Source organism: Felis catus, chromosome C1, assembly GCF_018350175.1.
Source record: "Felis catus isolate Fca126 chromosome C1, F.catus_Fca126_mat1.0, whole genome shotgun sequence".
Lineage (NCBI taxonomy): Eukaryota > Metazoa > Chordata > Mammalia > Carnivora > Felidae > Felis > Felis catus.
This window is the reverse complement of record NC_058375.1, coordinates 182,146,339-182,172,517: the sequence shown is the minus strand read 5'-3', so window position 1 is coordinate 182,172,517 and position 26,179 is coordinate 182,146,339. Positions and strand designations below refer to the sequence as shown.

Genomic DNA, 26,179 nt, shown 5'->3' with positions numbered 1-26,179 from the left:
CAGCGTTCTTTATATTAAGTTTGTAAACACCATAGGCAAACACAGTTGTTTTGATGTGTAGACTACCAATTATATACTTTCACACATTTCTCATATTTTCAGAATGAGCACCAGATAATTCAGTGATAGAAGCAAATACAGATTTACCTGGTTTTAAACAAATATAAAACATGAATGTACATATTTTTATGCAAAAATATGTGTTAGAGATATCACATACTTCTAAAATTACTTCGTTTCTAAAGATTTCATGATAGAATGCCCTTAAAAAGCAAATGTAACTTGCTTATGCATTTAAACATAACATCAATAATTTTTTCAGGTGATGTTACATTCTAAGTCTGTTATTAAAGCTTAATATTTAAAAATGCAGTCATTATTTCATGAAAGTGAGATAATCCCCCAGTTTTTTAAAATGCAAGTCAATGAAGTGAACCCATGAGCCACATAGACTAGTCCTCAGGAAATTCATTTTAGGATGTGGGGGAAGAATTAGGCTATGTGCCAAGATGGTGCTGAATTTCACCCATGTGGGAATGATGCTAAAGTTTGATCAGTCATGTTCCCCAATATTGTATACAATATTACTATTGTATAATGTTATATCTGAATATTACATTGTAATGAGGATGTTTATAGTTTACTGCTTTGGGCTCTATGAGTCACAGAGAAGGTGGCTGATAGCTTTCTGTCTGGTCTCATTTCTTTTGGTAAATAGACCTGACCTAAGAACTCAATCAGATAATTCAACTAGAAAAAAGACTTAGTGAATTTGAGGGGAAAACTGTTTTCAGGTCACGGTTACCCACATAATTGCTCTTCATTTCTCTGGATGCTGTGAATTTGTCCTCTTTCAAGTTATTTTATGCTATAAAATATTTTATGCTATAAAATAGAAAAAATTCTAGTGTGTAGCAGTAATGTTGTTAAGAGTTACTGTTTTTAATATTTAGGTGGTGGTCGAAATCCAATAACTCCCCGATACATGCGACATTTTAATATTATAACAATCAATGAGTTTAGTGATAAATCCATGTTTGCGATCTTCTCTAGAATCTTAACCTGGCATTTAAAGATCTGGTAAGAAATTTAAAGTGTGTTTCTTTTTTCATTATGGGGTATAAAGTCTTTTGGAAACATATCAACATAAGTAGTGCTTCTCCAACTTTTCCATGAAAGCATCCCTAGATGAAGATAACAAGTAACACTGCTCTCCTCTGCTGCTCACATCTCCAGGTATGGGAGCATAACACAAGGGGACAGAGTACCTTTTTCTTTTTGTCTGAAGTCTTGGATTTTAGCCCCCAAATCCATACAAATTTTGCACTCTGCTGTTTAATATGTCCACGTTGGAATTGTCAACATTTTGAATTTTCACCGTGTAGTACAATTAATGCTGGAAAGATTTGTGCCAGGTTTGTCCTCTGACTTTGATACCCTGTAGGGAATTCCCCCAGAAGGTTCATGTCCAAGTTTGAGTGTAGCTTGTACCCTGGAGAAATGTTGTTCTCTAGCTCTGGCCATTCAGTGCTTTTCAACATGATGAATGGAGGTTCAGGAGCCAAGTAGACCTGGGCAGTGCAAGTCTCAGTTCCCTGCTGTCCATTCTCAGGTAATTGTCATTCCTTGCCCTCTCCTGTGATGATGGAGGAGGACAGCTGGCTCTTCCTCAAGCCAGAAGTTCAGATAGTCCATTTTTCTAAATGGATATTCATTTCCCATGTTCTTTCTACCCTAATTGTGCCCTTTGCCCCTGTTTTTTTTTAAATCCTGCCACTCTATTTATTTCACTTTCTTTTTAACTTTCCTTTTTCTTTTTCTCTTTTTCTTATTTTTCCCATATTTTTATTTCCTTCCTTATTTTCTCTGAAAATAGTCATTTCACCAGTGTTCTTCAGAGATTTTATTTATTTATTTATTTATTTATTTATTTATTTATTTATTATTTATTTTAACATTTATTCATCTTTGAGAGACAGAGAGAGAGACAGAGCATAAGCAGGCAAGGGGCAGATAGAGGGAGACACAGAATCTGAAGCAGGCTCCAGGTTCTGAGCTGTCAGCACAGAGCCTGATGTGGGGCTCGAACCCACGAACAGTGAGATCATGACCTGAGCTGAAGTCAGATGCTCAACCGACTGAGACACCCAGGTGCCCCAAGGGATCCATTTATATGCAACTGAGAATGAGGAGGGGTGAAAGAAGTTAGGACACATTTGTCTAGTGGATACTGGATTTGAGTTACATAATCCGGGTTCCTTGGCTGGCTCTTCTGTTTACTTATGTAGGTAATTTTAAGTCCATTACATTGGTCCTGCCTTCCTGTGGAGTTTCTTTGAACATAAAATAAAATAATGAATGGAAAGTTATTGTAAAAGAAATTAAAATTCTACTATCATCATTATTATTATTGGAAAAAGGAATGGTAATCTTGTAAATTAAATCAATTGGTTCAATCAGAAAAATTTTGCACTAGACATGTTAAATATCATTTATCTATGTATGTATGTATCATATTTGCTAACACTTTCTTTTTTATCAAATTTTTTTAAGTTATAAATTTCCAGATGATTTTCTAGATTTGACCACACAAATTGTAAACGGTACCATGACTCTGTATAAAGAAGCCATGAAAAATCTGTTGCCTACACCAGCTAAGTCTCACTACTTGTTCAACCTCCGTGATTTCTCTCGCGTTATTCAGGGGGTTTGTTTATCAAGACCAGAAACAGCAGAAACCAAAGAAGTGATTAAGCGTCTCTGGGTTCATGAGGTAAATTTTCATGTTATTGACAATTGGCTAAAAAGAAACATTTAGCAATTTATATTGTTGAAATGCATTCAGCTATTTGGTATTATGAAGGCCAATCAATGATCAAGGTAATTTAAGAGAATGGTTAACACTAATATATTTCATGATATTTAAGATGCTTTATCTTGCAGTTTTAGAAATTTTTGTTGACTTTTAAGATACTTTGAAGGAGGTATCACTTTGCGTCAATCTTTTTTAAGTTACTTAATCCTTGTTAGTTTTATTTTAAATAATTTTTGAGGTGGAATACTTTTTAAGTAATTGATTTTATAAGAAGTGAACACATTTATTTACATTACTTGCAGTATTTCCTTGCCAAAAAACTGCAGAGCAAACTAGTTTTGAGAGCACACAAACTATGTAAAAATACATTTAAGTTATCTCTGGAAAGAGGTATGTGGGTGCATATTTTCTTGTAAAAACTTGTGGGAAGAGGGAGAGAGAATACAAAAAACAAGACAGCAGAAATAATAATTCAATATTTTAAAAATAGGGGCGCTAGGTGGCTCAGCCAGTTAAGCGTCCAACTTCAGCTTAGGCCACGATCTCGTGATTCATGGATTCGAGCCCCGTGTCAAGCTCTGTGCTGACAGCTTAGAGCCTGGAGCCTGCTTTGCATTCTGTATCTTCTTCTCTCTCTACCCCTCCCCTAGTCATGCTCTTTCTCTCTGTCTCTCAAAAATAAATAATTGTTAAAAAAAATATTTTAAAAATAGACAAAGAATGTAGGAAAGTTAAAGAAAAATGTTTTATTTTTAACATGTAAATAATATAGCTATTTTAATTTAATAATGTAGTTAAGAAATTAGAAAATGGAATGTGCTAGTATGTTAAAACCATTTGCTGTGGAGACATAAGTTTCTAAAGGGTGTTTACAAATTCCATTTCTGTTGGCTTTTTATTCTACAGTCTGAATTCCTAAATCCTCACACATTCAAATATATGTCCAAATGAAAGTCTATTCTGGGTGGCTCAGTAGATTAAGGATCTGACCTCAGGTCAGGTCCTGATCTCGTGGTTTGTGAGTTCGGGCACGGTTTGAGATCAAGCCCCGCGCCGGGCTCTGTACTGACAGCTCAGAGCCTGGACCCTGCTTCAGATTCTGTGTCTCCCTCTCTCTCTGCCCCTCCCCTACTTGCGCTCTCTCTCTCTATCTCTCTCTCTGAAAAAAAAAAACATTTAAAAGGGGAAAAAAGTCCATTCTACTCAAATATTTTGGCCACAGCAAGGTCCCTAAAAGTAATTTTTTGGAAAAGTATGATCTGTGATTCTTACTGTACTCTTCTGCAGGTCCCTTAATTGCCTGAGTGGGATCTGTATTTGGGGACACAGACGCAGGCTCTAAGTCTAGTAGGCCACAGGGTGATAGAAATAGCTGAAAGGTGGAGAGGGAGAGAGATGTGAGAGAAGGATGTCACTGACTTCATCAAAAGAGTTAATTTTGTCAGCAGCCAAATCTTGCTCTAGGAAGATCTGGCATCCTCCACTTGAGGAGCTTCCCCCTTGATATTCCTTCTGCCTAGAACACTCTTCCCCCCGTCATCCACAAAGCCTGCCTACTTCCTTAAGGTCTCTGCTCAAATATCCTCTTTCCGTAGAGGCTTGCCTGAGGCCATCCCTACCTGCCATAGCTCTTTTTCCTTTAACCTTTTGCTTCATAACACTGAACATCACTTGACATTGCCTATATTTTGGCTTATTTAATGTCTCTACTGGAAAAGAAGCTTGCTGAAAGCAGCATCTTTACTTACTCTGTACTTACCCCAGTGCCTGACACATGGCAAGGACACAGCGAATATTGTGTGAGTGCATAAGGGGAGGAAGAAAGGCAGTCTTATGATACATGACATGTTTCATCCCTTGGGATTATACATACCATTGCTTTCTTTGATTCGTGGGAGCAGTTCATATGTGCTATTATATACTTATAGTACGTGCCATTACTCTTTATACTTTTCCAAATCTTATGCTGCCTTTGATGGTAGATTATTGAGTTTCGACGCTGGCTGTTGAGCTCTTAGGCCATTTAATGAGATCCTTAATATAATAACTTGAAATTTTTTTATTAAAAAACTTTTTTTTATTACCTTTATTTATTTTTGAGAGAGTGAGAGCGCTAATGGGGGAGGGGCAGAGAGAGGAGACACAGAATCCGAAGCAGTCTCCAGGCTCTGAGCAAGCATTCAGCACAGAGCCCGACGTGGGGCTCGAACCCACGAACCATGAGACCATGACCTGAGCTGAAGTCAGATGCTTAATTGACTGAGCCACCCAGGTGCCCCAATAACTTGTGATTTTTAATGGCTACTTCATATAACATAATGAGTTTAAGTCCTCAGTTCAAAACCTTATAATAGCACTTTATAAGAGGGATTAAAAATAAAAGTCTGGTGGCCCATAAGATGTTATATGTGTACCTCTTTCCTGGTTCCCCTCAGGCTGCCTCCTTCTCTCACATTCATTCAGCCTTCACCATCAGCACAGGCCTCCTGGCTATTCTCTCTTCCTGGAATGCTCTTACCCCAGATATTGATCCTGTGGGTTAGCTTTATACTGCCTTTGATCAAATGTCTCCCTCTCCATGAGGTCCACGTTGACCACCCTCATGAATATCACAGGCTCATACCCCATCAACGGTTCCAGTCTTTCTTGACTTGCTCTATTTTTCTTATTTTCATAGCACTTATCAGCATCTAATATGCCATATAATTTATTTGTTTTGTTTATTGTCCATCTCTCTCAGATAGTGGGTAAGCTCCATGAGGGCAGAGTTGCTTTTTATTTTTTTATTTTTTGTCACTGATTTATCCACAGTGCTGAGAACAGGGCTAGGCACGTTGTTCTCAACACTTCAAAAAATATGAAGTGATTGAACTCAGCACTCTATTTGGGCTTTGTTTCTATTCACGCAAAAACGATTTCCTGAGGGTCTAATATATGTCAGATACTACGCTAAGTGTCCTTTTCCTTTCCAGACCCTTTCACCAAACTAGAGGACCTAATATAATTTTACTAAATAGTTTTCAAGGTATGAAACTGGCTTACTAGCTTACATTCCCTTTGGTTTCTCCATGGCTTTCAAATGTTAGCATGCATAACATCTGATTTGCTTGTTAAATAGTCTGCACAAGGGATCCAAAGAAAAAATAAATTGGATGTCATCAAAGTTAAACATTTTCATGCTACAAAGGACACTATCTAGATAGTGAAAAGATAGCCTGTAGAATGGGGAAAAATAGCTGCAAGTCATAGATCTGATCAGTGTCTAATATCCAGAAAACATAAGGAATTATTACAACTCAACAGTAGAAGACAAACAACCCAATTTAAAAGTGGGAAAAACATTTGAATCAACATGTCTCCAAAGATGATATGGCCAATAAGCACGTGAAAAGATGTTCAACATCTTTAGTCATCAGCGAAATGCAAATCACCACCCCAGTGAAGTTTACCTCACACCCACTAAGATGGCTGCAATAAAAAAAAAAAAAAAAAAAAAAAAAAAAACAGGCAAGGATGGTGGTGGAATCATAGCCCTCATGTACTGCTTATGGAAATGAAAAATGGTACACCTACTTTGAAAAACAGCTTGGTAGTTCCTTAAAATGTTAAACATAGAGATACCAGCAATTCTGCTCCTAGCCATGTACCCAAAAGAATAGAAAACACGTGTCCACACAAAAACCTATACCCAAATATTATTAGAATTATTCATAATAGCCCCAAACTGGAAACAACTCAGATATACATCAGCTGATGAATAAACAAAATGTGACATATATATATATAGAGAGATAAATAGATCATGTATATATATGTGTGTGTGTGTGTATATATATATATATATATATATATACACTATATATATACACTATATATATACACTATATATATATATATATAGTGGAATTTTATTCAGACCTGAAAAGAAATACTGATGCATGCTACGACATGAATGAACCTAGAAAGCATCATGCCAAGTGAAAGAAGCCAGACACAAAAAGGTGACATATTATATGATCCCATTTATATGAAATGTGCAGAGTAAGAAAATTTGTAGTGACAGAAAGTAGATTAATGGTTGTAAGGTAATGCAGTGCAGGTATTACTATTTCCATTCTATACATAAAGAAGCTGATGCAGACAGGTTTAGTAATTGCCCCCAAATGCCAGAAGTTTTGCTGACAAATATATGCATTGCTTATATGATACGTGTATCAGTCTGCTAGGGCTACCATAACAGAACGCCACAGCGCCACAGTTCGTCTGAACCTGGTCTTTGGTTTGTAAAAAAAAAAAAAAAAAGTTTGTAATAAGAAATACAAATTTTTAATAAATATGGGCCTATTTAGATTTAAAAAAATAAATTTCCTGAGAGTACTTTTTATACTACTTGAGATTAATATGTAAATAAAACTAGAAAAATAGAAGAATCCATTCCTAATGCTGCTTCTTGATTATCGTTACAGGTCCTTAGAGTGTATTATGATCGCCTTCTGGATAATGCAGATAGAAGTTGGCTTATCAACTACATTCAAGAAATTTTGGTAAAATACATGGATGAAGATTTTCATGAGCTTTTCCAAGCTTTAGACTTTGATAATGATGGAGTCGTAGGAGAAGACGACTTGCGGAGCTTAATGTTTTGTGATTTCCACGATCCTAGGAGGGAGGACACCAACTATAGAGAAGTTGCAGATGTGGACCATCTTCGGATGATAGTAGAAGTTCACCTAGAAGAATACAACAATATGAGCAAAAAAACCATGAACCTCGTCTTATTCCGATTTGCCATAGAACACATCAGCAGGATTTCCAGGATCCTGAAGCAGCCGCGCAGCCATGCTCTTCTGGTTGGTGTTGGAGGGAGTGGAAGGCAGTCTGTCACCAGATTAGCTGCCCACATGGCTGATTATACAGTTTTTCAGGTTGAAATCTCCAAGGGCTATGGTACTTCTGAGTGGCACGAAGATCTAAAGGTGATCTTGAGGAAATGCGCCGAAGGTGAGATGCACGGTGTCTTCCTGTTTACAGACACTCAGATTAAAAGGGAGTCATTTCTAGAAGATGTCAACAATCTGCTGAATGCTGGGGAGGTTCCAAATCTCTTTGCATTAGATGAGAAGCAGGAGATCTGTGATAAGATGCGTCAGTTAGATCGCCAACGGGATAAAACCAAACAAACAGATGGAAGCCCCATAGCTCTTTTCAATATGTTTCTCGATCGCTGCCGCAACCAACTGCACGTGGTCCTCGCCATGAGTCCCATTGGAGATGCATTTCGGATTCGCCTTAGGAAGTTCCCTGCTCTTGTTAACTGCTGTACCATTGACTGGTTTCAGGTATTGCCATGTAAATTTTAGATAGACTTCTAAAAATGTTGTGTCGTCATCATCATCTTGACTTAATTTACAGACTCCCCCCTCTAAAAAAAAATGTAGTTTAGCAGAATCATCTAAACTACAAGAATTTTCTAGTTCAAAAAATCTTCATGATAGAAAAAAAAACATTTTATTCTTAATAAATACCATCATTAACCTCAATATACTATAGAAGGTTTTAGGATAAATTTGGGTGTCAGTCAGGGTCCTGACAGGGATCAGCACACTGGAAGGCTCCACTGAGGAAAGATGAATGAAGGCACCGCTCACAGAGGTGTAGGTGGGTGTAAACGAACTGAGAGGAGATGGTGGAACAGTGAGGAAGGGGTGGAACATAGTAGGGAGTTGTTATTATAATTTGGGTATAAAGGGGATTGGGAGGAGAACGTGTCGCTGGAGCTTGGAGCTGTGGAAGTAGGACTACCTGACAGGAGCAGGAACCCAAAACCTACCTAAGCTTCTGCTGGAAAGGAAGGGAGGACATAAATGTGCCTGCCTCCACCCTCCAATCTTTTTCTGTTAGTCAAATCTAGCAGGAAGTCAAAAGGAAGAAATCCAGAGTGATACTTTTGGTAGTAAACTTCAGAATGAGGAAGCACAGAGCAGATGAGACCAGAGTGTGTGGTGGTAAGTTTGTGGACTGTGGCAGAGGTCCCATGAGGGAGAGCCAACCTCTAAGCATTCTTGACCTTGGGGAATTGACATAACCCCTCTGCTCTTCCATTTCCTGCTATGATTGTTTCATCCAAAACATATTTATGGAACTCTTGCTCAATAGTAGGTACGATCCTAAATGCTGGAAGCAAAAAAAAACAAAATGAAATAGATGGGGCTTCTGCACTCCTCAAGCTTACTTTCTAGAGACAGACAAATTAACAAAAAATCATTCTGTTCTCAGGCTAGCATATGGGGAGTAAAAGGCTTTCTGAGTAGGCGATCTTTACAAGGAAACAAGGCAGACAAAAAGCGTCAGTACTGAGAGGACCTCGGCATATCTAGTGAAGGCAAGGGGCTGTGGAAGGAATGAGTGTGTGAGGTAACATGGGGTAGCAGGTGCAGAAGAACTGAGGGAAAAGCAGCAGAAGTGAGGTCAGAAAGGTGGGAAGAACCGTGTGACAGGCAGAGATTTATAAGTTGGTTTTGGATTTGAAATATACTGGGAAGTCTTTGCAGGATTATAAATTGGAGAGATAAGATGATTTACATTTTGAAAAAATCACCTTGCCAGGTGTAGAGAGCACACAAGCAGGGAGACCAGTTAGAACACTGTTGGAATATTTCAAGCAGGTGAAAACAGAGTTGAATTGGGGTGGTAGTTGTAGACGTAGGAAGAAGAGAAAGGATTTGGAAGCTACTGTAGTAGGGTCAGTGCCCACAGAACTTGCTTATGGGATGGATGGAAGGTTGAGGAACAGGAGAGTTACCAAGGATGATTCCTGCATTTTGGCTGGAGCATGGGGTGGATGGTGATGATGTTCACTAAGTTGGGGAAGACAGCAACCATTTTGGTTTGATAGTTTGGGACATGTTTTGGACTTGTTGGAGATACAGGAGGAATCAAGGAGATAGTTGTTCATATGATACTGGAGTTTAGGGGAAAGGATAATAACATTTACTAGGGAGAATTAATTGGGAGAATTAAATGAGATAATACCAGTAGGATGCACACAGAAATGGACATTCCATAAGTTTAGTTCTTTCCTCTTCCTTGCTCCTACAATACTCACGAACAATTTTTTTAACCTTTGAGCAAGCCATGAAGAGTTAATATTACTTGCACTAGTTACTGGCTCCCTGTCCTAAGCATTGAAGTCCTTGTGTGGGGGGAAGAAGAAGTTCCTCATGGAAGTGTCCCTCCTGCCCCATTCTTCATGTGTCCCCTTCCATTTCAAACACCCATAAATTACTAAGGACTGCAGTAGTAACAGACTTCCACTAGTCATTTTGATCAAGTGCTAAAGCATTTATCTTATATTTAGTCATGGCCTGAAGATGCTCTCCAGGCAGTTGCCTCACGCTTCTTGGAAGAAATTGAAATGTCAGAGGAAATACGAGAAGGCTGTATCAACATGTGTAAAAGTTTCCACACTTCTACTATAGATTTATCAACATCCTTCTTTGTTGAACTTCAAAGATACAATTATGTGACTCCTACTTCTTATCTTGAATTAATCTCTACTTTCAAACTGTTGTTGGAAAAGAAAAGAAGGTAAAAATGAAATTTCCTATTTCTAAGTAAGCAATGGTGGTTTAAAAATATTTGTACACAAATGACATGGTTATGATGTTAAAGAGATTTATTTTGCATATGCATATACATATATATGAACTGTGAGTTTTGTTAAATCTTTGAATGATGTATTCCACAAACATTTGTAGGATTGGGAGAAGGTCTGATGCATTGTCTTGAACATCGCAAGTGCATAATCATAGTTGTTGAAAGAATAAAGGTGGGCCTCTCAGAGCTGGGCTAGGACTCCAGGATCCTTTGACAATGATATTGAGTAAACACCAATAGAGAGAATTTTGTTTTTGATAAGTAATTAGATAAAACTGCAGAGTAGCTGAAACCCAGAGACAGCTACTCTGTCTACCTAGCCAACTTTCCTTCTTTAAACTTACGTTTGAAAACATTGATAGAAACATCAATCAGCTTAACATACTACAGAATGTATCAGTGTGAGTTCTTAATGTCGTTGAGGGTGACTTATAGTGCAAAAGTATTATTCAGAAGCTTCTGTGGTTCCATAAAACACTCAATATATTATAAAATATAAAAACATTATTTTAAGCTAGGAAGCTAGATGTTTAGAAGTTTTAGTGATCTGCCTTCTAAGGGAGATTTTAGCTAATGTTTGATCATATTCAAAAAGTTATTTAAATAAATTTTTTTACATTGCATTTATAATCTTTAATAGTTTTTATTTCCCTTTGAGGTCTGATTTAACCAATCAAACTTTCCTAGGTCCTTATATAATTTATAAAATCTAGTCAGATAAACTAATACATAGGGTGAGCCTTATGTTCTTTTAATTGTTTGAATATTATCTATAAACTTTGAGATATTTTTACCTTAAAACAGAAGTCTATCTTAAATATAGAGAACAAACAGAGGGTTACTGGAGGGATTGTGGAAGGGGGGGATGGGCTAAATGGGTAAGGGGTACCCTTACTCCCGAAATCATTGTTGTACTATATGCTAACTAACTTGGATGTAAATTAAAAAAAAAAAAAACACACACACAACAAAAAACAGAGTCTATCTCTTGCTCAATTGCACAATTTATACTGGACTATAAGGTTAATCTGTTAGTCTAACAGACCAAATTCTTCTAAATATTAAAAATATATACTTAAAACACCAATGTGCACAGATTTCATGCCACAAAAATATTAACACAAAGATTAATGTTTGCATATTAACTGTTAATTTTAAATCTTCCTGTGCTAACCGACTATGTGAAGCATTTGAAGCACCTTTTCTCATACTGTCCAGGATGCTACCTAGATCCTGGTAGGACCCTCCTCATCCATATTGACAGTGACTATTGTAATACTTTCTCCAGCTTGGGTGTCCGGGCTTTCCTGTGCACCATGATCTATACCCCTGTGTTTGAATCCTACTATTAGTACTTTCTGTATCTACCTAGTGAAATCTGCAACCCCTGCTACATGAATTGGCTGAATTTTATAATTGCTTTGCTGTCAAAATAATTATCTTTTCATATAGATCTTATGATCTTTAACTTAAAGGAATCTTGCCTTTTTTTTTTCTTCCATATTTTCCCATCCAGGAGGATTGACACCTTTTAGAGAGTCTGATTAAATTTTGGTCACTTAGGGGCGCCTAGGTGGCTCAGTCGGTTGAGCGTCCAACTTCGGCTCAGTTCATGATCTCACAGTTTGTGGGTTCGAGCCCCACATCAGGTTCTGTGCTGACGGCTCAGAGCCTGGAGCTTGCTTCAGATTCTGTGTCTCCCTCTCTCTCTCTGCCCCTCCCCCACTCACACTTTGTCTCACTCTGTTTCTCAAAAATAAATAAATGTAAAAAAAAATTAAAAAATAAATTTTGGTCACTTATATCTCTATTTGATTGTACACTCACAAGGTTTAAGGCCATCCTAACTGAAAGAAATATTATGAAAATGAGATAGAAAGTTATAGGAGGATTGAAAGCAATAATTTTTCTAGGAATTTTTTCAATATTCTTCTTGGCCTTTCAAATCTTCCTTTCTTATAAAAAAAAAATTCTCCTTTACCTCAACCAGTATCCCCATCCTGTGGTTACTCTTCCCTTAATGGCTGATGCCTTCAGATGTGTTTAGAGCCAGGCACTATGGTAACCTAGAAGCAAGCAGGTCAACTGCCAGGACACCAAGAGTTTAGCTAGCAAATCATCACATGGGGTGAGCCACAATATGAAAACTCTTCATGCCGGCAGGAGTGAGACCTTTCCTGTTTTGTTCAACTAAAACCAGACTCACAGATAATACGGTATCATGTATCCACTCCCCTCAGTTCCCATTATGTCAAGTATTTTGCTGATTCAGAGGGAATCAACAACGTATGACAAAACATGGTATACCCTCACCATTTCTTTTTTTTTCTTCCAAGCTTTTATTTAAATTCAGGTTAGTTAACATGTGGTGTAGTATTGGTTTCAGAAGTAGAATTTAGTGATTCATATAACACCCAGTGCTTATCCCAACAAGTGTCCTCCTTAATGCCCATCACCCATTTAGCCTATTCTCTGCCCACCTCTCCTGCAGCAATGCTCAGTTCTATAGTTAAGAGTGTCTTATGCTTTGCCTCCCCCTCTGTTTTTGTTATTTTATTTTTCCTTCCCTCCCGCTATGTTCCTCTGTTTTGTTTCTTAAATTCCACGTGAGTGAAATCATATGGCATTTGTTTTTCTCTGACATATTTAATTTAGCATAATACACTCTAGTTCCATTCATATCATTGCAAATGGCAAGATTTCATTCTTTTTATGGCTGTGTAATATTCCATTGTAGATGCATACCACATCTTCTTTATCCATTCATCAGTTGACGGACGTTTGGGATCTTTCCATAATTTGGCCATTGTTGATAATGTTGCTGTAAACATTTGGGTGCATATACCCCTTTGTATCCTTTGGGCAAACATTTGGGTGCATGTGCCCCATATTTTTGTATCCTTTGGGTAAATATTCAGGAATTTAATTGCTGGGTGGTATGGTAGTTGTATTTTTAACTTTTTGAGTAACCTCCATACTGTTTTCCAGAGTGGCTGCACCAGATTGCATTCCCAGCAACAGTGCAAGAGGGTTCCCCTTTCGCTGTATCCTCGCCAACATCTGTTGTTTCTTGAGTTGTTAAATTTAGCCATTCTGATAGGTGTGAGCTAGTATCTCATTGTGGTTTTAATTTGTGTTTCCCTGATGGTGAGTGATGTTCAGCATCGTTTCATGTGTCTATTAGCCATTTGGCATACCCTCACTTCTAAATTTTTTTTTTTAACCCCTCTGTGGCCATCTTTTTAATGTTCCCCTGGTTAACCTATTCCAGCTTGGATCAGATAAGCCCTCAGCTGAAGGGCGTGCTTCTGCCTTTAGACAGTTATCAGGTTGGTTTGTTATCTACTCCAACTTCCTTTTTGAAGATGATTTCAAAAATGTGTCACCTTTTACTTTGAAACATTGTGGTATATCAAATACTTAAAATGAAACAAATTAGGAGCACCTGAGTGGCTCAGTTGGTTAAGCATTTGACTATGGATTTTGGCTCAGGTCCTGATCTCACAGTTGGTGAGTTCGAGCCTTGCACTGGGCTCCGTGCTGACAGTGCAGTGCCTGCTTGGAATCCTCTCTCTCTCTCTCTCCCTCTCTCTCTCTCTCTCTCTCTCTCTCTCTCTCCCTTCCTCCCTCCCTCCCTTTCTCTCTGCCCCTCCCCTACTTGTGCACACTCATGCTTTCTCTAAATAGATAGATGATAGATAGATAGATAGATATAAAGAAACAAATTATAAAGAAGAGTTTCTCTACATTTAATGGATAATTATCCAGAGACATATATGAATGCAGATAAAAAATTTAAAGCACATTAAAATACTACTATATTCCTAATCAAGTATTATTACCTTGTAGTCATTTTGTACCAAAAAAGTGTTGAGTTGTATTCTCTATCCTATTTGTCACTTTTGTCTTCATAAAAAATTATTTCAAGATATTGAACACTTCTTAAAATCATCGGCCACCTTTGCAAGCATTCAAAGTCCTATATTTCGGTCCCTGAAGTCTATTTGAAAGATATGATTGTAAAAAGGTTTTAAGGAACATTAGTGTTGTAGTAATAAACTTCCCAAAGTGACTAAACTTAGAGGGCACGCCATTCATTTTGATAAAGAGCACTCCTTGCCTTATGCCTAGTATCTAATAAATCACAGAATAACTTTCGAATTTCTGTTACATGCCTGGATATTGGGCTAGGTAGTGGAAATAGGAAAACAAGCACGGCTTATTTTTGGCTCTTAATCGTGCACAATGCAGTCTTCTAAAGTTCATATTTTTTGACAAATGGTGATGTGAAAATCTTTCGTACTGCTCCCTTAGTTATGTCTGGAAAAATTCTGCAAAGCTCAGGAATTTTTTTTTTTCCTTAAAGGATACAGAACTTGATGCCTAACCTTGTTTTATCTGTTTGCTCCCAGTGAAGTAATGACAATGAAGAAGAGGTATGAAGTGGGTTTGGACAAACTGGATTCCGCTGCATCCCAAGTAGCCACCATGCAATCTGAGTTAGAAGCTCTACATCCACAATTAAAAGTTGCCAGCAAAGAGGTGGATGAAATGATGGCAGTCATCGAGAGGGAGTCGGCGGAAGTCGCCAAAACTGAAAAAATAGTGAAAGCTGATGAGACCATAGCAAACGAACAGGCTCTGGCCGCCAAAGCCATCAAAGACGAGTGTGACGCTGACCTGGCGGGGGCCTTGCCGATATTAGAGTCGGCGCTGTCTGCCCTTGATACTCTCACGGCACAGGTGAGAACAGGTGACACTCTTGAAGACACGCATCATCACAGCCTGAGAGTGTTTACCGTTGTGGCCTACCATCTGGTCTGTCTGTCCCAATTAGTCTCCACATTTAATGCCATCGAAATCATTTTCAAATTGGCGAAAGAATTCCCTAATTGACCTGGCAAAAAAGCAATGCGTGCGCCCATGAATTTGGGAAAAGTAGGGGCGCCCGGGTCGCTTAGTTGGTTAAGCCTCCGACTTCAGCTCAGATCACGATCTTGCAGTTCGCGGGTTGGAGCCCTGCGTGGGGCTCTGTGCTGACAGCTCAGAGCCTGAGCCTGCTTTGGATTCTGTGTCTTCCTCTCTCTGTGTCCTTCCCCCACTCATGTTGTCTCTCTCTTCCTCTCTCTCTGTCTCTCCTTCTCTCTCTCTAATATAAACATTAAAAAACTTTTTTTTTTAATTTTTTTTTCAACGTTTATTTATTTTTGGGACAGAGAGAGACAGAGCATGAACGGGGGAGGGGCAGAGAGAGAGGGAGACACAGAATCGGAAACAGGCTCCAGGCTCTGAGCCATCAGCCCAGAGCCCGACGCGGGGCTTGAACTCGCGGACCGCGAGATCGTGACCTGGCTGAAGTCGGACGCTTAACCGACTGCGCCACCCAGGCGCCCCAAAAAACTTTTTTAATTAAAAAGAATTTTGGAAGAGAAGAAAGCTGCCAAGTTTTATAACCTACCTTGAAAGCTCTGTTCTTTTAAGAACTTTGCACAATAACTTGGCAGCACAATAGTGGACAGAAGCACAAGACTTTAAGTATGTATTTTGATTCTGAGGTGCATCTTTTTCATAGACGCTTTTGTAATTGATATCTACCTTACAATAGATGTGATAACATAATGTGTTAATGTTTGTTAGTGTTTTGGGTTTTTTATTTTTGTGATACTTAATAATATGCCTTACGATGTTATACTTTATAATAGCACATCTTAAACTTGATGAAATGTAGTAATAAAAATTTAGATGTGAAAGGGTTTCAGTTAAGAAAGATGAAGGTGATTTTCAAAAGTAGTGTTGAGAATCGTGACTAAACTCTTGGGTGGACGTAGGAGAGACCATTAGATCCTGTCTTCACACCTCACTTCAAAATAGATTTCAGAATGATTGAAATGTAAATATAAATAGCTATATTACTATAAAATAGGAGAAAATGCAGGTCATGTTTATATCTTGGAGTGGATTAGGTCCTTGGATTTCTTTGATATGACAGAAATCAGAAAAAAAAAACTAAGCAAAATTATTTGTAATATATATGCTCTGGATACTTTTCTGTTTTTTCATTACTACTAAAATTCTTTAAGTTATAAATTTTAGTCCCTAAAAACAACACATTTTTTTTTGTTATAAACATCACAGAAGTGTAGAAACACGGGGGGGAACATATTTAAACTACATGGCAAACAAAAGATTAATATGCCTCTATGTGAAAAGCTCTTAAAAATCAATAAGAAAAAAATAGCCGTAAGATAAGAGAGTAAACGATATAAAGAAGTAATTCACAAAAGAGGAAATGCAAATAGTCAATAAACATATGAAGATCTATCCTACTTCATTTATATTTTAAGAAATACAGATTAAAATATTTCTTTTGCCTGTCAGAATGCCTGGCATTGTTGCTAAGGGTATATGTAGTAAAACAGGCATTCTTATATACTTTATGGAGAGTAGTTTGTCAATATGTGTCCAAAGCTTTAAAAACAAAAGACATAAAGTTCTTAATTCAGCATGGAAATTATAATAGTAAAAAATAGAGAAAAAAACATAGGGCATGAGACTTATGGTTCATATCTATACATCAGAAGGTCATGCAGCCATTAAAATGAAGTGTTTCATAGCGTGAAAGGATGTCCACTATATATTGTTATTGAAATATAAAAAGTTTTAGGGGCGCCTGGGTGGCGCAGTCGGTTAAGCGTCCGACTTCAGCCAGGTCACGATCTCGCGGTCCGTGAGTTCGAGCCCCGCGTCAGGCTCTGGGCTGATGGCTCAGAGCCTGGAGCCTGTTTCAGATTCTGTGTCTCCCTCTCTCTCTGCCCCTCCCCTGTTCATGCTCTGTCTCTCTCTGTCCCAAAAATAAATAAATAAAAAAAAAAACGTTGAAAAAAAATTAAAAAAAAAAGTTTTAAAACAGCATTATGTTATGTATACTATAATTCCATTGGTCAAAATGTAGCATATACACTAATTTGTAGCCTATATATACACAGAAGAACATAGGGAAGAAATGTAAATAAAAATATTTCCAGTAGTTAACTAGCTAATATGGGATTATAGGAGACTTTTGTTTGTATAATTTCTCTGTATTTTCTAACGTTTACGTCTATTGCTTTTATAGTTTTTAAGAAGCTATAAAACTCTTATTTTGCAACAGTCAGATCTCTCTTAAGCATTTTTGAAGTAGACTTTATGTCATAAGTAATCTCACATTAAGGTATCTTTCCACTTTTCTTTTTCATGTTTAACTTTGGGACAAACTTCTCAATGCTTTTTGGCACAATTCTATCACTGCCACTATTTCTACACAATGAACAGAATGAGTTTCTGTATCTTATGGTTTAGTTTGAAAATAGGAGCCGATTATAAGTCATGCATCAACAAACAGTTCTTTCCTCATACTTAGCATGTTGTTATTTCAAGGACATTACAGTGGTAAAATCCATGAAGAGTCCTCCTGCTGGTGTCAAGCTTGTTATGGAAGCTATATGCATCTTGAAAGGCATCAAAGCTGACAAAATCCCTGACCCAACAGGTTCAGGAAAAAAAATAGAGGATTTCTGGGGTCCAGCTAAGAGACTTCTTGGTGACATCCGATTTCTACAGTCACTTCATGAATATGACAAGGACAACATTCCAGCAGCTTATATGAATATCATAAGAAAACATTATATTCCAAACCCGGATTTTGTTCCAGAAAAGATTAGAAATGCTTCCACGGCAGCTGAAGGTCTGTGCAAATGGGTCATAGCAATGGATTCATATGATAAGTAAGTACTGACTGAAAAAAACCCCACAGGGGCTCCTGGGTGGCTCAGTCGGTTGAGCGTCCGACTTCAGCTCAAGTCATGATCTCACAGTCTGTGAGTTCGAGCCCCGCATCGGGCTCTGTGCTGATGGCTCAGAGCCTGGAGCCTGCTTCCGATTCTGTGTCTCCCTCTCTCTCTGCCCCTCCCCTGCTCATGCTCTGTCTCTGTCTCAAAAATAAATAAAAACATTAGGAAAAAACATTTAAAAAAACCCACAAAACCCTGCTATGTTTTATTTTCCCATTTGGTCACTTAGAGAATATAAAACTTAAAAGCTATACAGGTGAGAGGCTCCTTGGAAAATCACATCTAATACCTGCTGTATGTATACATATCTACTGGAGGCAAGACTGTACCAATTATATAGTATAATAGAGTGTGCTGAAACTTTTTTGGACTCAGGAACCCTTTATACTCTTAAAAATTCTTGAAGACACCAAACCCTTTTGCTTATCTACCATATTAGAAGTTGAAATGGAGAAATTTGAACAACTATTAATTCATAAAAACATTACATGTTACAGAAGTAACTTATTTTTTTAATCCACATTTTTCACACAAAAAATTATGAAAACAGTAGTGGTGTTTTATGGTTTTGTAAATCTCTTTGATATGTGTCCAATAGAAGACAGCTGGACACGCCAATCTGTTTCTTCAATCTGTTGCAATATATTGTTTCAATTGAAGTATATGAAGAAAATACAGCCTAAACACAGACGTTTTAGTTGGACACTAGAGGATCTCATGGACTCCCTGAAGGGGATGAGGCATGCCTTGGACCACATTTTGGAAACCACTAGCATAATATATATTCTTTGTGAGACAACGAGCCTTTTTTTGATGATTGTGTGAGAATATATATATATACATATATCTTTTACAAAACAGAAATTACTGGTTTATTCTTCAAAGAGCAACAGTTACAGAAAGTCTTTCAAACTCCTACACCGTTTGAATAATTGTGCATATATATTACACACTGCATATATTTTGGATCATGATATGTTAATGATGAAGTTTAATTTAATATTTTGACATTTATTTAGAATATTTTGACATTTAGTTAAAAGCTAACACCACTGACTCCATTTTCCCAATAGATGATAATTTAGATCCATTCTTTTTCTTATATTTTCCCTGCTGTTACCAACCTACATACTTATAAGATGGCTGGTTTTAGTTAAAGGTATATTCTGAAAATGTTTAAAAAGCAAAATGACATAGATAAAACACCTCCCCCTCTCCTACAAATTAAGCCCTAACGAATCAGAATGTTTTCTGCAAACACTGTCGTATTTTGCACGAATACACGGTTCTCCTTTTGTAAAATCACCAATATTCATACTGTCAATAATCTAATATTTTACCGTGAGTAAAAAAATTACTTATTTGAAAATGTTATGCATATTTGGTATCCGTTTTAATCATCATTTCTTAAGTGCTGGAGTCAGGTTTGATTCTTAGATGAAATCTAGACTACAGGAATCAGGGTCAGTTTTGCATAAAGAAATGTTCTGAGGTTTGGTAAGGATAGAAAAGCAAATTCAGTGATAGGAAGTGCACTACAGTATAAAATGTATATCTGACTTTCGAATTTTCCTTTTTGCAGAGTGGCAAAAATAGTAGCTCCCAAAAAGATAAAACTAGCTGCAGCTGAAGGGGAGCTTAAAATTGCGATGGATAGTCTTAGAAAGAAGCAGGCCGCCCTACAGGAAGTTCAGGACAAGCTGGCCAAGCTTCAGGATACGCTGGAACTAAACAAACAAAAGAAGGCAGATTTGGAAAACCAGGTATGTGATAATATAGACAAATATGGGAAAATCTTCATTACTTTAATAAGCATGATGTGTCTTGTAGCAAACAACAGCAACAATCCTGTTTTCTTCCGGGTTGGGGAAGTTGCCATTGGCAAATTATGGCCCACAGGCCAAATCCACCATTGCCTGTTTGTGCATGACCCGTAAGCTAATAACGGTTTTGAAATTTTAAAATAATTCTCCATGTTATAGATCAGGAAACGGAGAACCAAAAAATTAAGTGACTTAGGCTGTGTAAGAGTTAATGGCACAGCTGAGATTAGAACTCAATACCAAGAATCATACTATGTCCACTGAAAATGATTCTAAGACTAAAAAGATTGCTCTGCCTTGGTGATAATGTTTGTAACAAACAACTGCTCAAATCGGATTACGTTCCAGGAAAAAGAAGTCAAAGTATTTTATAACAGTCAATGTTTATTGAGTGCTTACTAAGTGCAAGTCACTGTTTTGGGAGCAGTATGTACTATCTCATTTATTCTCAAAACAGCCTTCTGAAGGAGGTAGTCTTTTTGTATCATTTTGAAGAAACTAAAGCACAGAAAGTTAAACAATTTGCCTGTGGTCAACCCAGCTTCCAGGCATTAAGGCTAAAATCTGAACGAAGACAGTCTGACTCTAATAGCTCTGTCTTTACCACAGTAGCAGACTGTTTCTTCCTATAGGATATAACCACAAATTCCATATTTGTACAAATATATGACATTGTGCTAACCTTTAGAAATATTACTTATTACAGGGCATGATTTCCAAGTGGTCAGATTTGATTTAAATAATAAAATACGTGGGTATATAGTTTACTATAAACATTGTCAATTCTGCTATATGTTTGAAACTTTTATCTTTCATGATAAAATGTTAGAAATCATGGTCATGTAAAATGAACATACGCTTATATGTGGACCAAAAATCTGCTTTTGGAGGAAAAATTTTAGTTAAAATATTTTCACTTAGTAATTTCTGATGGTAACTTTATTGTAACCTGAGACATGATTCAGTTGATTATAAACATTATTGGAAAAAGAATGAAGAAGGAAACTAGGAAGACAGAAGATATTAAAAGAAGAAAAATTAAAAGAGAAAGGATTTAAATTTAGGAAGTACCAAAATTTTTACCAATTACATACCATTTGCTTTTTTAAACTTATCTTTAGATAAACTAATTTAGTAGTTTATATCTTTTGGTCTAAAAGCATTTATGTAATATCAATATTCTTTTAACTTTTTTTTTTACATTTATTCATTTTTGAGAGACAGAGAGACAGAGCACAAGTCGGGGAGGGGCAGAGAGAGAGAGGGAGACCCAGAATCTGAAGCAGGCTCCAGGCTCCAAGCTGTCAGCACAGAGCCAGACGCGGGGCTCGAACCCACAAACCGCGAGATCATGACCTGAGCCAAACTCGGATGCCCAACTGACTGAGCCACCCAGGTGCCCCTTTAATATCAATATTAATAGCATTAGGAGGGATGTCTGGGTGGCTCAGTGTCCCACTTCAGCTCAGGTCATGATCTCATGGTTCAAGAGTTCGAACCCCACATCAGACTCACTGATGTCAGCACAGAGCCCACTTCAGATCCACTGTCCCCCTCTCTCTCTGTCCCTTCCCCCTCCCTCCCTCTCTCTCTATCTCTCTGTCAAAAATAAATAAACATTTAAAACAAAATTTTTTAATGCATTAGGAAAAAGTATAAGCGAAATTCTTACTCCACAATAATCTACAAGTCTCTGCTTTTATCAGCTGTTTACTACTTCTCTTCATGTCATTCATTTTATTTTGGACCTTAAGCTAACTTTTACTTAGTTTTGTTTTTATCCAAGAATAATGATGCTAAGTCATTTAAAATTAAACTAAAATAATTTAGGCATCCTACTGGAATATTGCCATTGCATGGGTTGAAATGGCTTTTCTCCAAGTTTTCCACCGTCATAATTATCCTTTTTCTTTTAATCACATTGCTCAATTACATATAATCAAATTTGGTTGACAGTCTTCTGCACAAAGTAGGCTCTCAGCTATTGATTGATGTCCTAATTGAAGGTTAATTGCAAGTGTGTGACAAGGTTGACACAATTTAACAACTTGAAAATTATGCTTCGCAAGTAAGCATAAATTATTACTACTTTTAAACATTTAACCTTTAAAATCATGATTAAATTGGTGTGCCTGAGTGGTGCAGTTGGTTGAACATTGAACTCTCCATCTCGGCTCATGATTTCACAGATTGTGAGTTTGAGCCCCACTTAGGGTTCTGCAGTGATGGAGCAGAGCCTGCTCAGGATTCTGTCTCTCCTTTTCTCTGCCCCTCCCCCACTTGTGCAGGCACGTGCGTGCTCACTCTCTCTCAAAATGAATAAACTTAAAAAAAATTAAACAAAATTATCATTAAGTCAGCCATAAGTTAGATGAGGAGAAGATTTTGATGGAATATTTGAAACAAAATACATTTAGAGTATTTAAAACTGAGGAAGAACATACTCGCGAGAAAGTTCTTCATTAACTAAATTGCAGTATCTCCTGCTGTAGATCATTTCCTTAAATAGAGCTATTCTTGGGGTGCCTGGATGGCTCAGGAGGTTAAGCGTCCGACTTCGGCTCAGGTCACGATCTCATGGTCTGTGAGTTTGAGATCTGCATGAGGCTCTGTGCTGACCGCTCAGAGCCTGGAGCGTGCTTCAGAATCTATGTCTCCCTCTCTCTCTCTCTCTGCCCTCCCCCGCTCACACTCTCTCTCTCTCTCTCTCTCTCAAAAAATGAATAAACATTTTAAAAATGAGAAAATAGAGATATTCTTGCACTACATGATGAATATCCATTATGAATTTCATAAACTGTATACACTTTATTATGCATGCTTATTGTACATTATTATGAAAATTCTAAAACATGTCATGGAGTTTTCAGTCTTGACGTAGCTGGAAAGTGACATAGCTCACATTTTTTTAAAGAGTTAAAAAAATTCCAGATGAAAGTTTGTAAATAAAAAAATAATTTATCTCCGAGGGCAAAATCTTGCAGAATTTTCAATTTATTTTACTTGTGGATGTTGAGAAAAGCTGACTTTTTTTTTTCTTTTAAGGTTGACTTGTGCAGCAAAAAGCTAGACCGAGCTGAGCAGTTGATTGGAGGCCTTGGGGGTGAGAAAACGCGATGGAGCCTTACAGCTCTGGAGCTGGGCCAGTTGTACATCAACCTGACAGGTGATATCCTCATTTCCTCAGGAGTTGTGGCTTACCTTGGCGCCTTTACATCTAACTATCGACAGGTAAAGAATACTAGTTGATTTCTAAGGTCTCTTCCTGACCCTCCCATTATAGCCGGCACTAATCTTATCTTAGAGGATTTTGTTTGCTTGCTTTTTGTTTTTTTGGTAAGTATGGGGAGTGAAGTGTTTCCAAGTGATTTGTAGTTGTGTATCTTAGTTATTCTGTAAATTGGCTTGATAGCCAGAAAATGCTATATCAAATATTCTTCTGAAATCAAATTGTTTTAGAAACAAAAAGATTGACTCCAAAAGGTAACATGAAATGGTAGACCCTGATGATAAAATTTTAGTTCCTAAACAACTATAAAGATACCAGGATTTTTTACGTCTTTGTGTGTGTGCGTGCGTGTGTGTGTGTGTGTGTGTTTAATCAACTTCTCCCTATGAGTTTCAGTAATGGATCATTTCAAAAATCACTTCAGAGACTGAAAGTTTAGGGGAGGAAAAGGCAAGCTGGCTTAGAACCAAATGGATTCTTTCCTTGGAAAACAAATACCAAGGGACGCCTGGGTGGCTCTGTCAGTTAACTGTCTTTAAGCATCTGACTGTTGACTTGTGTTGAGGTCATGATCTTACGGGTTCGTGAGATCAAGCCCCACTTTGGGCTCTGTGCTGACAGTGTGGAGCCTGCTTGGGATTCTCTCTCTCTCCTCTCTGTCTGCTCCTCCCCTGCTTACGCACACGTACATGCTCTCTCTCAAAGTATATAAACATAAGAAAGAAAGAAAGAAAGAAAGAAAGAAAGAAAGAAAGAAAGAAAGAAAGAAAGAAAGAAAGAAAGAAAGAAAGAAAGAAAGAAAGAGAAAGAAAGAGAAAGAAAGAAAGAAAGAAAGAAAGAAAGAAAGAAAGAAAGAAAGAAAGAAAGAAGGCAAATACTGTGTTTTCTGCTTCAAATTTCCACCGCTTTGATAGATTCTGCCTCCTCTCTTCCCCCTTCACTATAGCAACCTAGACTTAAACTTTTTTTAATGAGTCGCTGATGTCACAGTTCCTTCCTATGAATTCATTCTGTCCTGCTCTGATCCTCTCGTGGGTCAGGGCAGCTGGCAGATCACACCCCATCGGAAGTTTCCCATTCAGTAGTAAGCAGAAGGTGATTGTGGCAACTCGTTGTCTGCCCAGATGCCCTCCTGGCTTCCTGAGCTTCCGTGTCCAACAACCAGCGCCTGTGGCTCTTTTTTGGCAAACTTCCCTTGGGTTCTTAGAATTCACTTTGCCCAAGGCGTGGAGAGCCAGAATTGCTGAGATTTATGTCCCTCGAGGACAGGCCTGGATGAATGACTGACAGGAATGGGAGCATGAGAGTCTGTGTCCCTTCCTGCTGGTTGGAACAACTCTAAGTAGTAACTCACACTCCCTGTGGGACCAGCTGAAGCCACCTGCAGCACAGTGCTGGCTGATCCCTCATCTTCTACTAGCTGCTCCCCAGTCCTTTTACTGCTTCCCCTCACATCCTTTCTTTAATAAATCACTTCACATAAATCTTCATTTCAGAGTTTGCTTCTGGGAAACCCAGCTGAGACAAAAAAGACTTCACAACAATTTTGGTTCTTCTCTCACATCAAAACCTCTGGATACCAAGAGCCCTCCATAAATAGCTGGATCCCCGCCCTCCAAGCTTCATCTGAGTGGTTGTTAATTATTCATCAACCCCTTTGTAAAATTTCTGGTTCTCTCTATAAATAAAACACAGACAACTCCAATTCTTCTAGGATAATGGGGCCCACAGTACTTCAGCTGCTGTGCCCATGCCAATCTGTAAAACAGAATCCTGTCGTGCTATAAGCCCTAGAGTTGAATTAATTCGAACTTTTTCCCTTTTCCGGCCAACAGTTAAAGTCAAAACTGTTATGGTGGTGGTGGTGGCTGTTTTCTCCAAGATGACACTCCTAATGGCCACTTTTTAAATTTCTACTATCTAGTGTACCACCGGAGTATTAGGCAAGGCTCTTGGCTTCTAGGTAGAGATGCTTGTTCAGAGCACCTTGTGTTCATTTCAGCTCTTCTCTGCCGCTATACCCCCTTAGATATGTAACTGGGCCACTTCAATTTCTAACCCAGAATTATGGTAACGTACCATACCTGTCAACGATGAACAGTAACTATTGGTTTCGCTTTCGCTACTGCTTTCCCATATCACTGACTAGTCTGCCAAGACCAGCATCAAGCTACATTTGACGAAGCCTTTGGATCTTCCCCCAAAGTCTACAGGCTGCCCCACAGCCTGACAACAAAGAGATCAAAACAGGCCAGTAGGAACCGTGTATAAGAAGGCCGAATTCAAACCGGAAATGCTTGATACCCCTCCTCCCTACACAGCCACACCACTCGTTCCTGGTAACAACAGCCAACCCAAACAGAAAGCCAGATGATAGTGTTTAAGTGCTCCTAAGAGGTGACATTTTTGCCCCCCATTGTTTGCCCTGCAGTGTCACACCTACAAATATGTGGCATTACGTGGCAAAGGGACTTTGTTATTAAGGTTGCTAATCAGCTGAACTTAAAACAGGAAGATCATCTTTGGGCTCGATTATAGGATAGTATCCTTTTAAAGCAAAGTAAGGAAGTGCCCAAAGAATGATAGGGATGTGTTAAAGGAACATAAAATGTAGTTTAACGTTACTTCCACTGGCCACATCAGCAATAAATACTGATAGTAACATAACTCATTGAATAAAAGATGTGGGCAAAATGAGTGAAGAGGTTCAAAAGGTACAGACTGATAATTAGAAAATAAATAAGTCCTGGGATTTAATGTACAGCATGGTGACTACAGTTAATAATGATGTATTATATATTTGAAAGTTGCTGCAAGAGTAGATCTT

General features: G+C 38.0%; 1 protein-coding gene across 12 annotated transcripts in view; it reads left to right on the top strand.

Annotated features, from left to right (window-relative positions):
• DNAH7 (dynein axonemal heavy chain 7) overlaps window positions 1–26,179 on the top strand; it is a 265,373-nt gene that overhangs the window by 136,307 nt on the left and 102,887 nt on the right. For all 12 annotated transcript variants that reach the window (XM_045034170.1, XM_045034169.1, XM_045034174.1 and 9 more), the window contains 8 exons: window positions 954–1,080; window positions 2,554–2,773; window positions 7,282–8,154; window positions 10,173–10,402; window positions 14,884–15,214; window positions 17,888–18,234; window positions 19,883–20,063; window positions 23,169–23,354. In XM_045034170.1, the coding sequence (XP_044890105.1) occupies window positions 954–1,080; window positions 2,554–2,773; window positions 7,282–8,154; window positions 10,173–10,402; window positions 14,884–15,214; window positions 17,888–18,234; window positions 19,883–20,063; window positions 23,169–23,354 (2,495 nt within the window). The remainder of the gene's footprint in view (window positions 1–953; window positions 1,081–2,553; window positions 2,774–7,281; window positions 8,155–10,172; window positions 10,403–14,883; window positions 15,215–17,887; window positions 18,235–19,882; window positions 20,064–23,168; window positions 23,355–26,179) is intronic.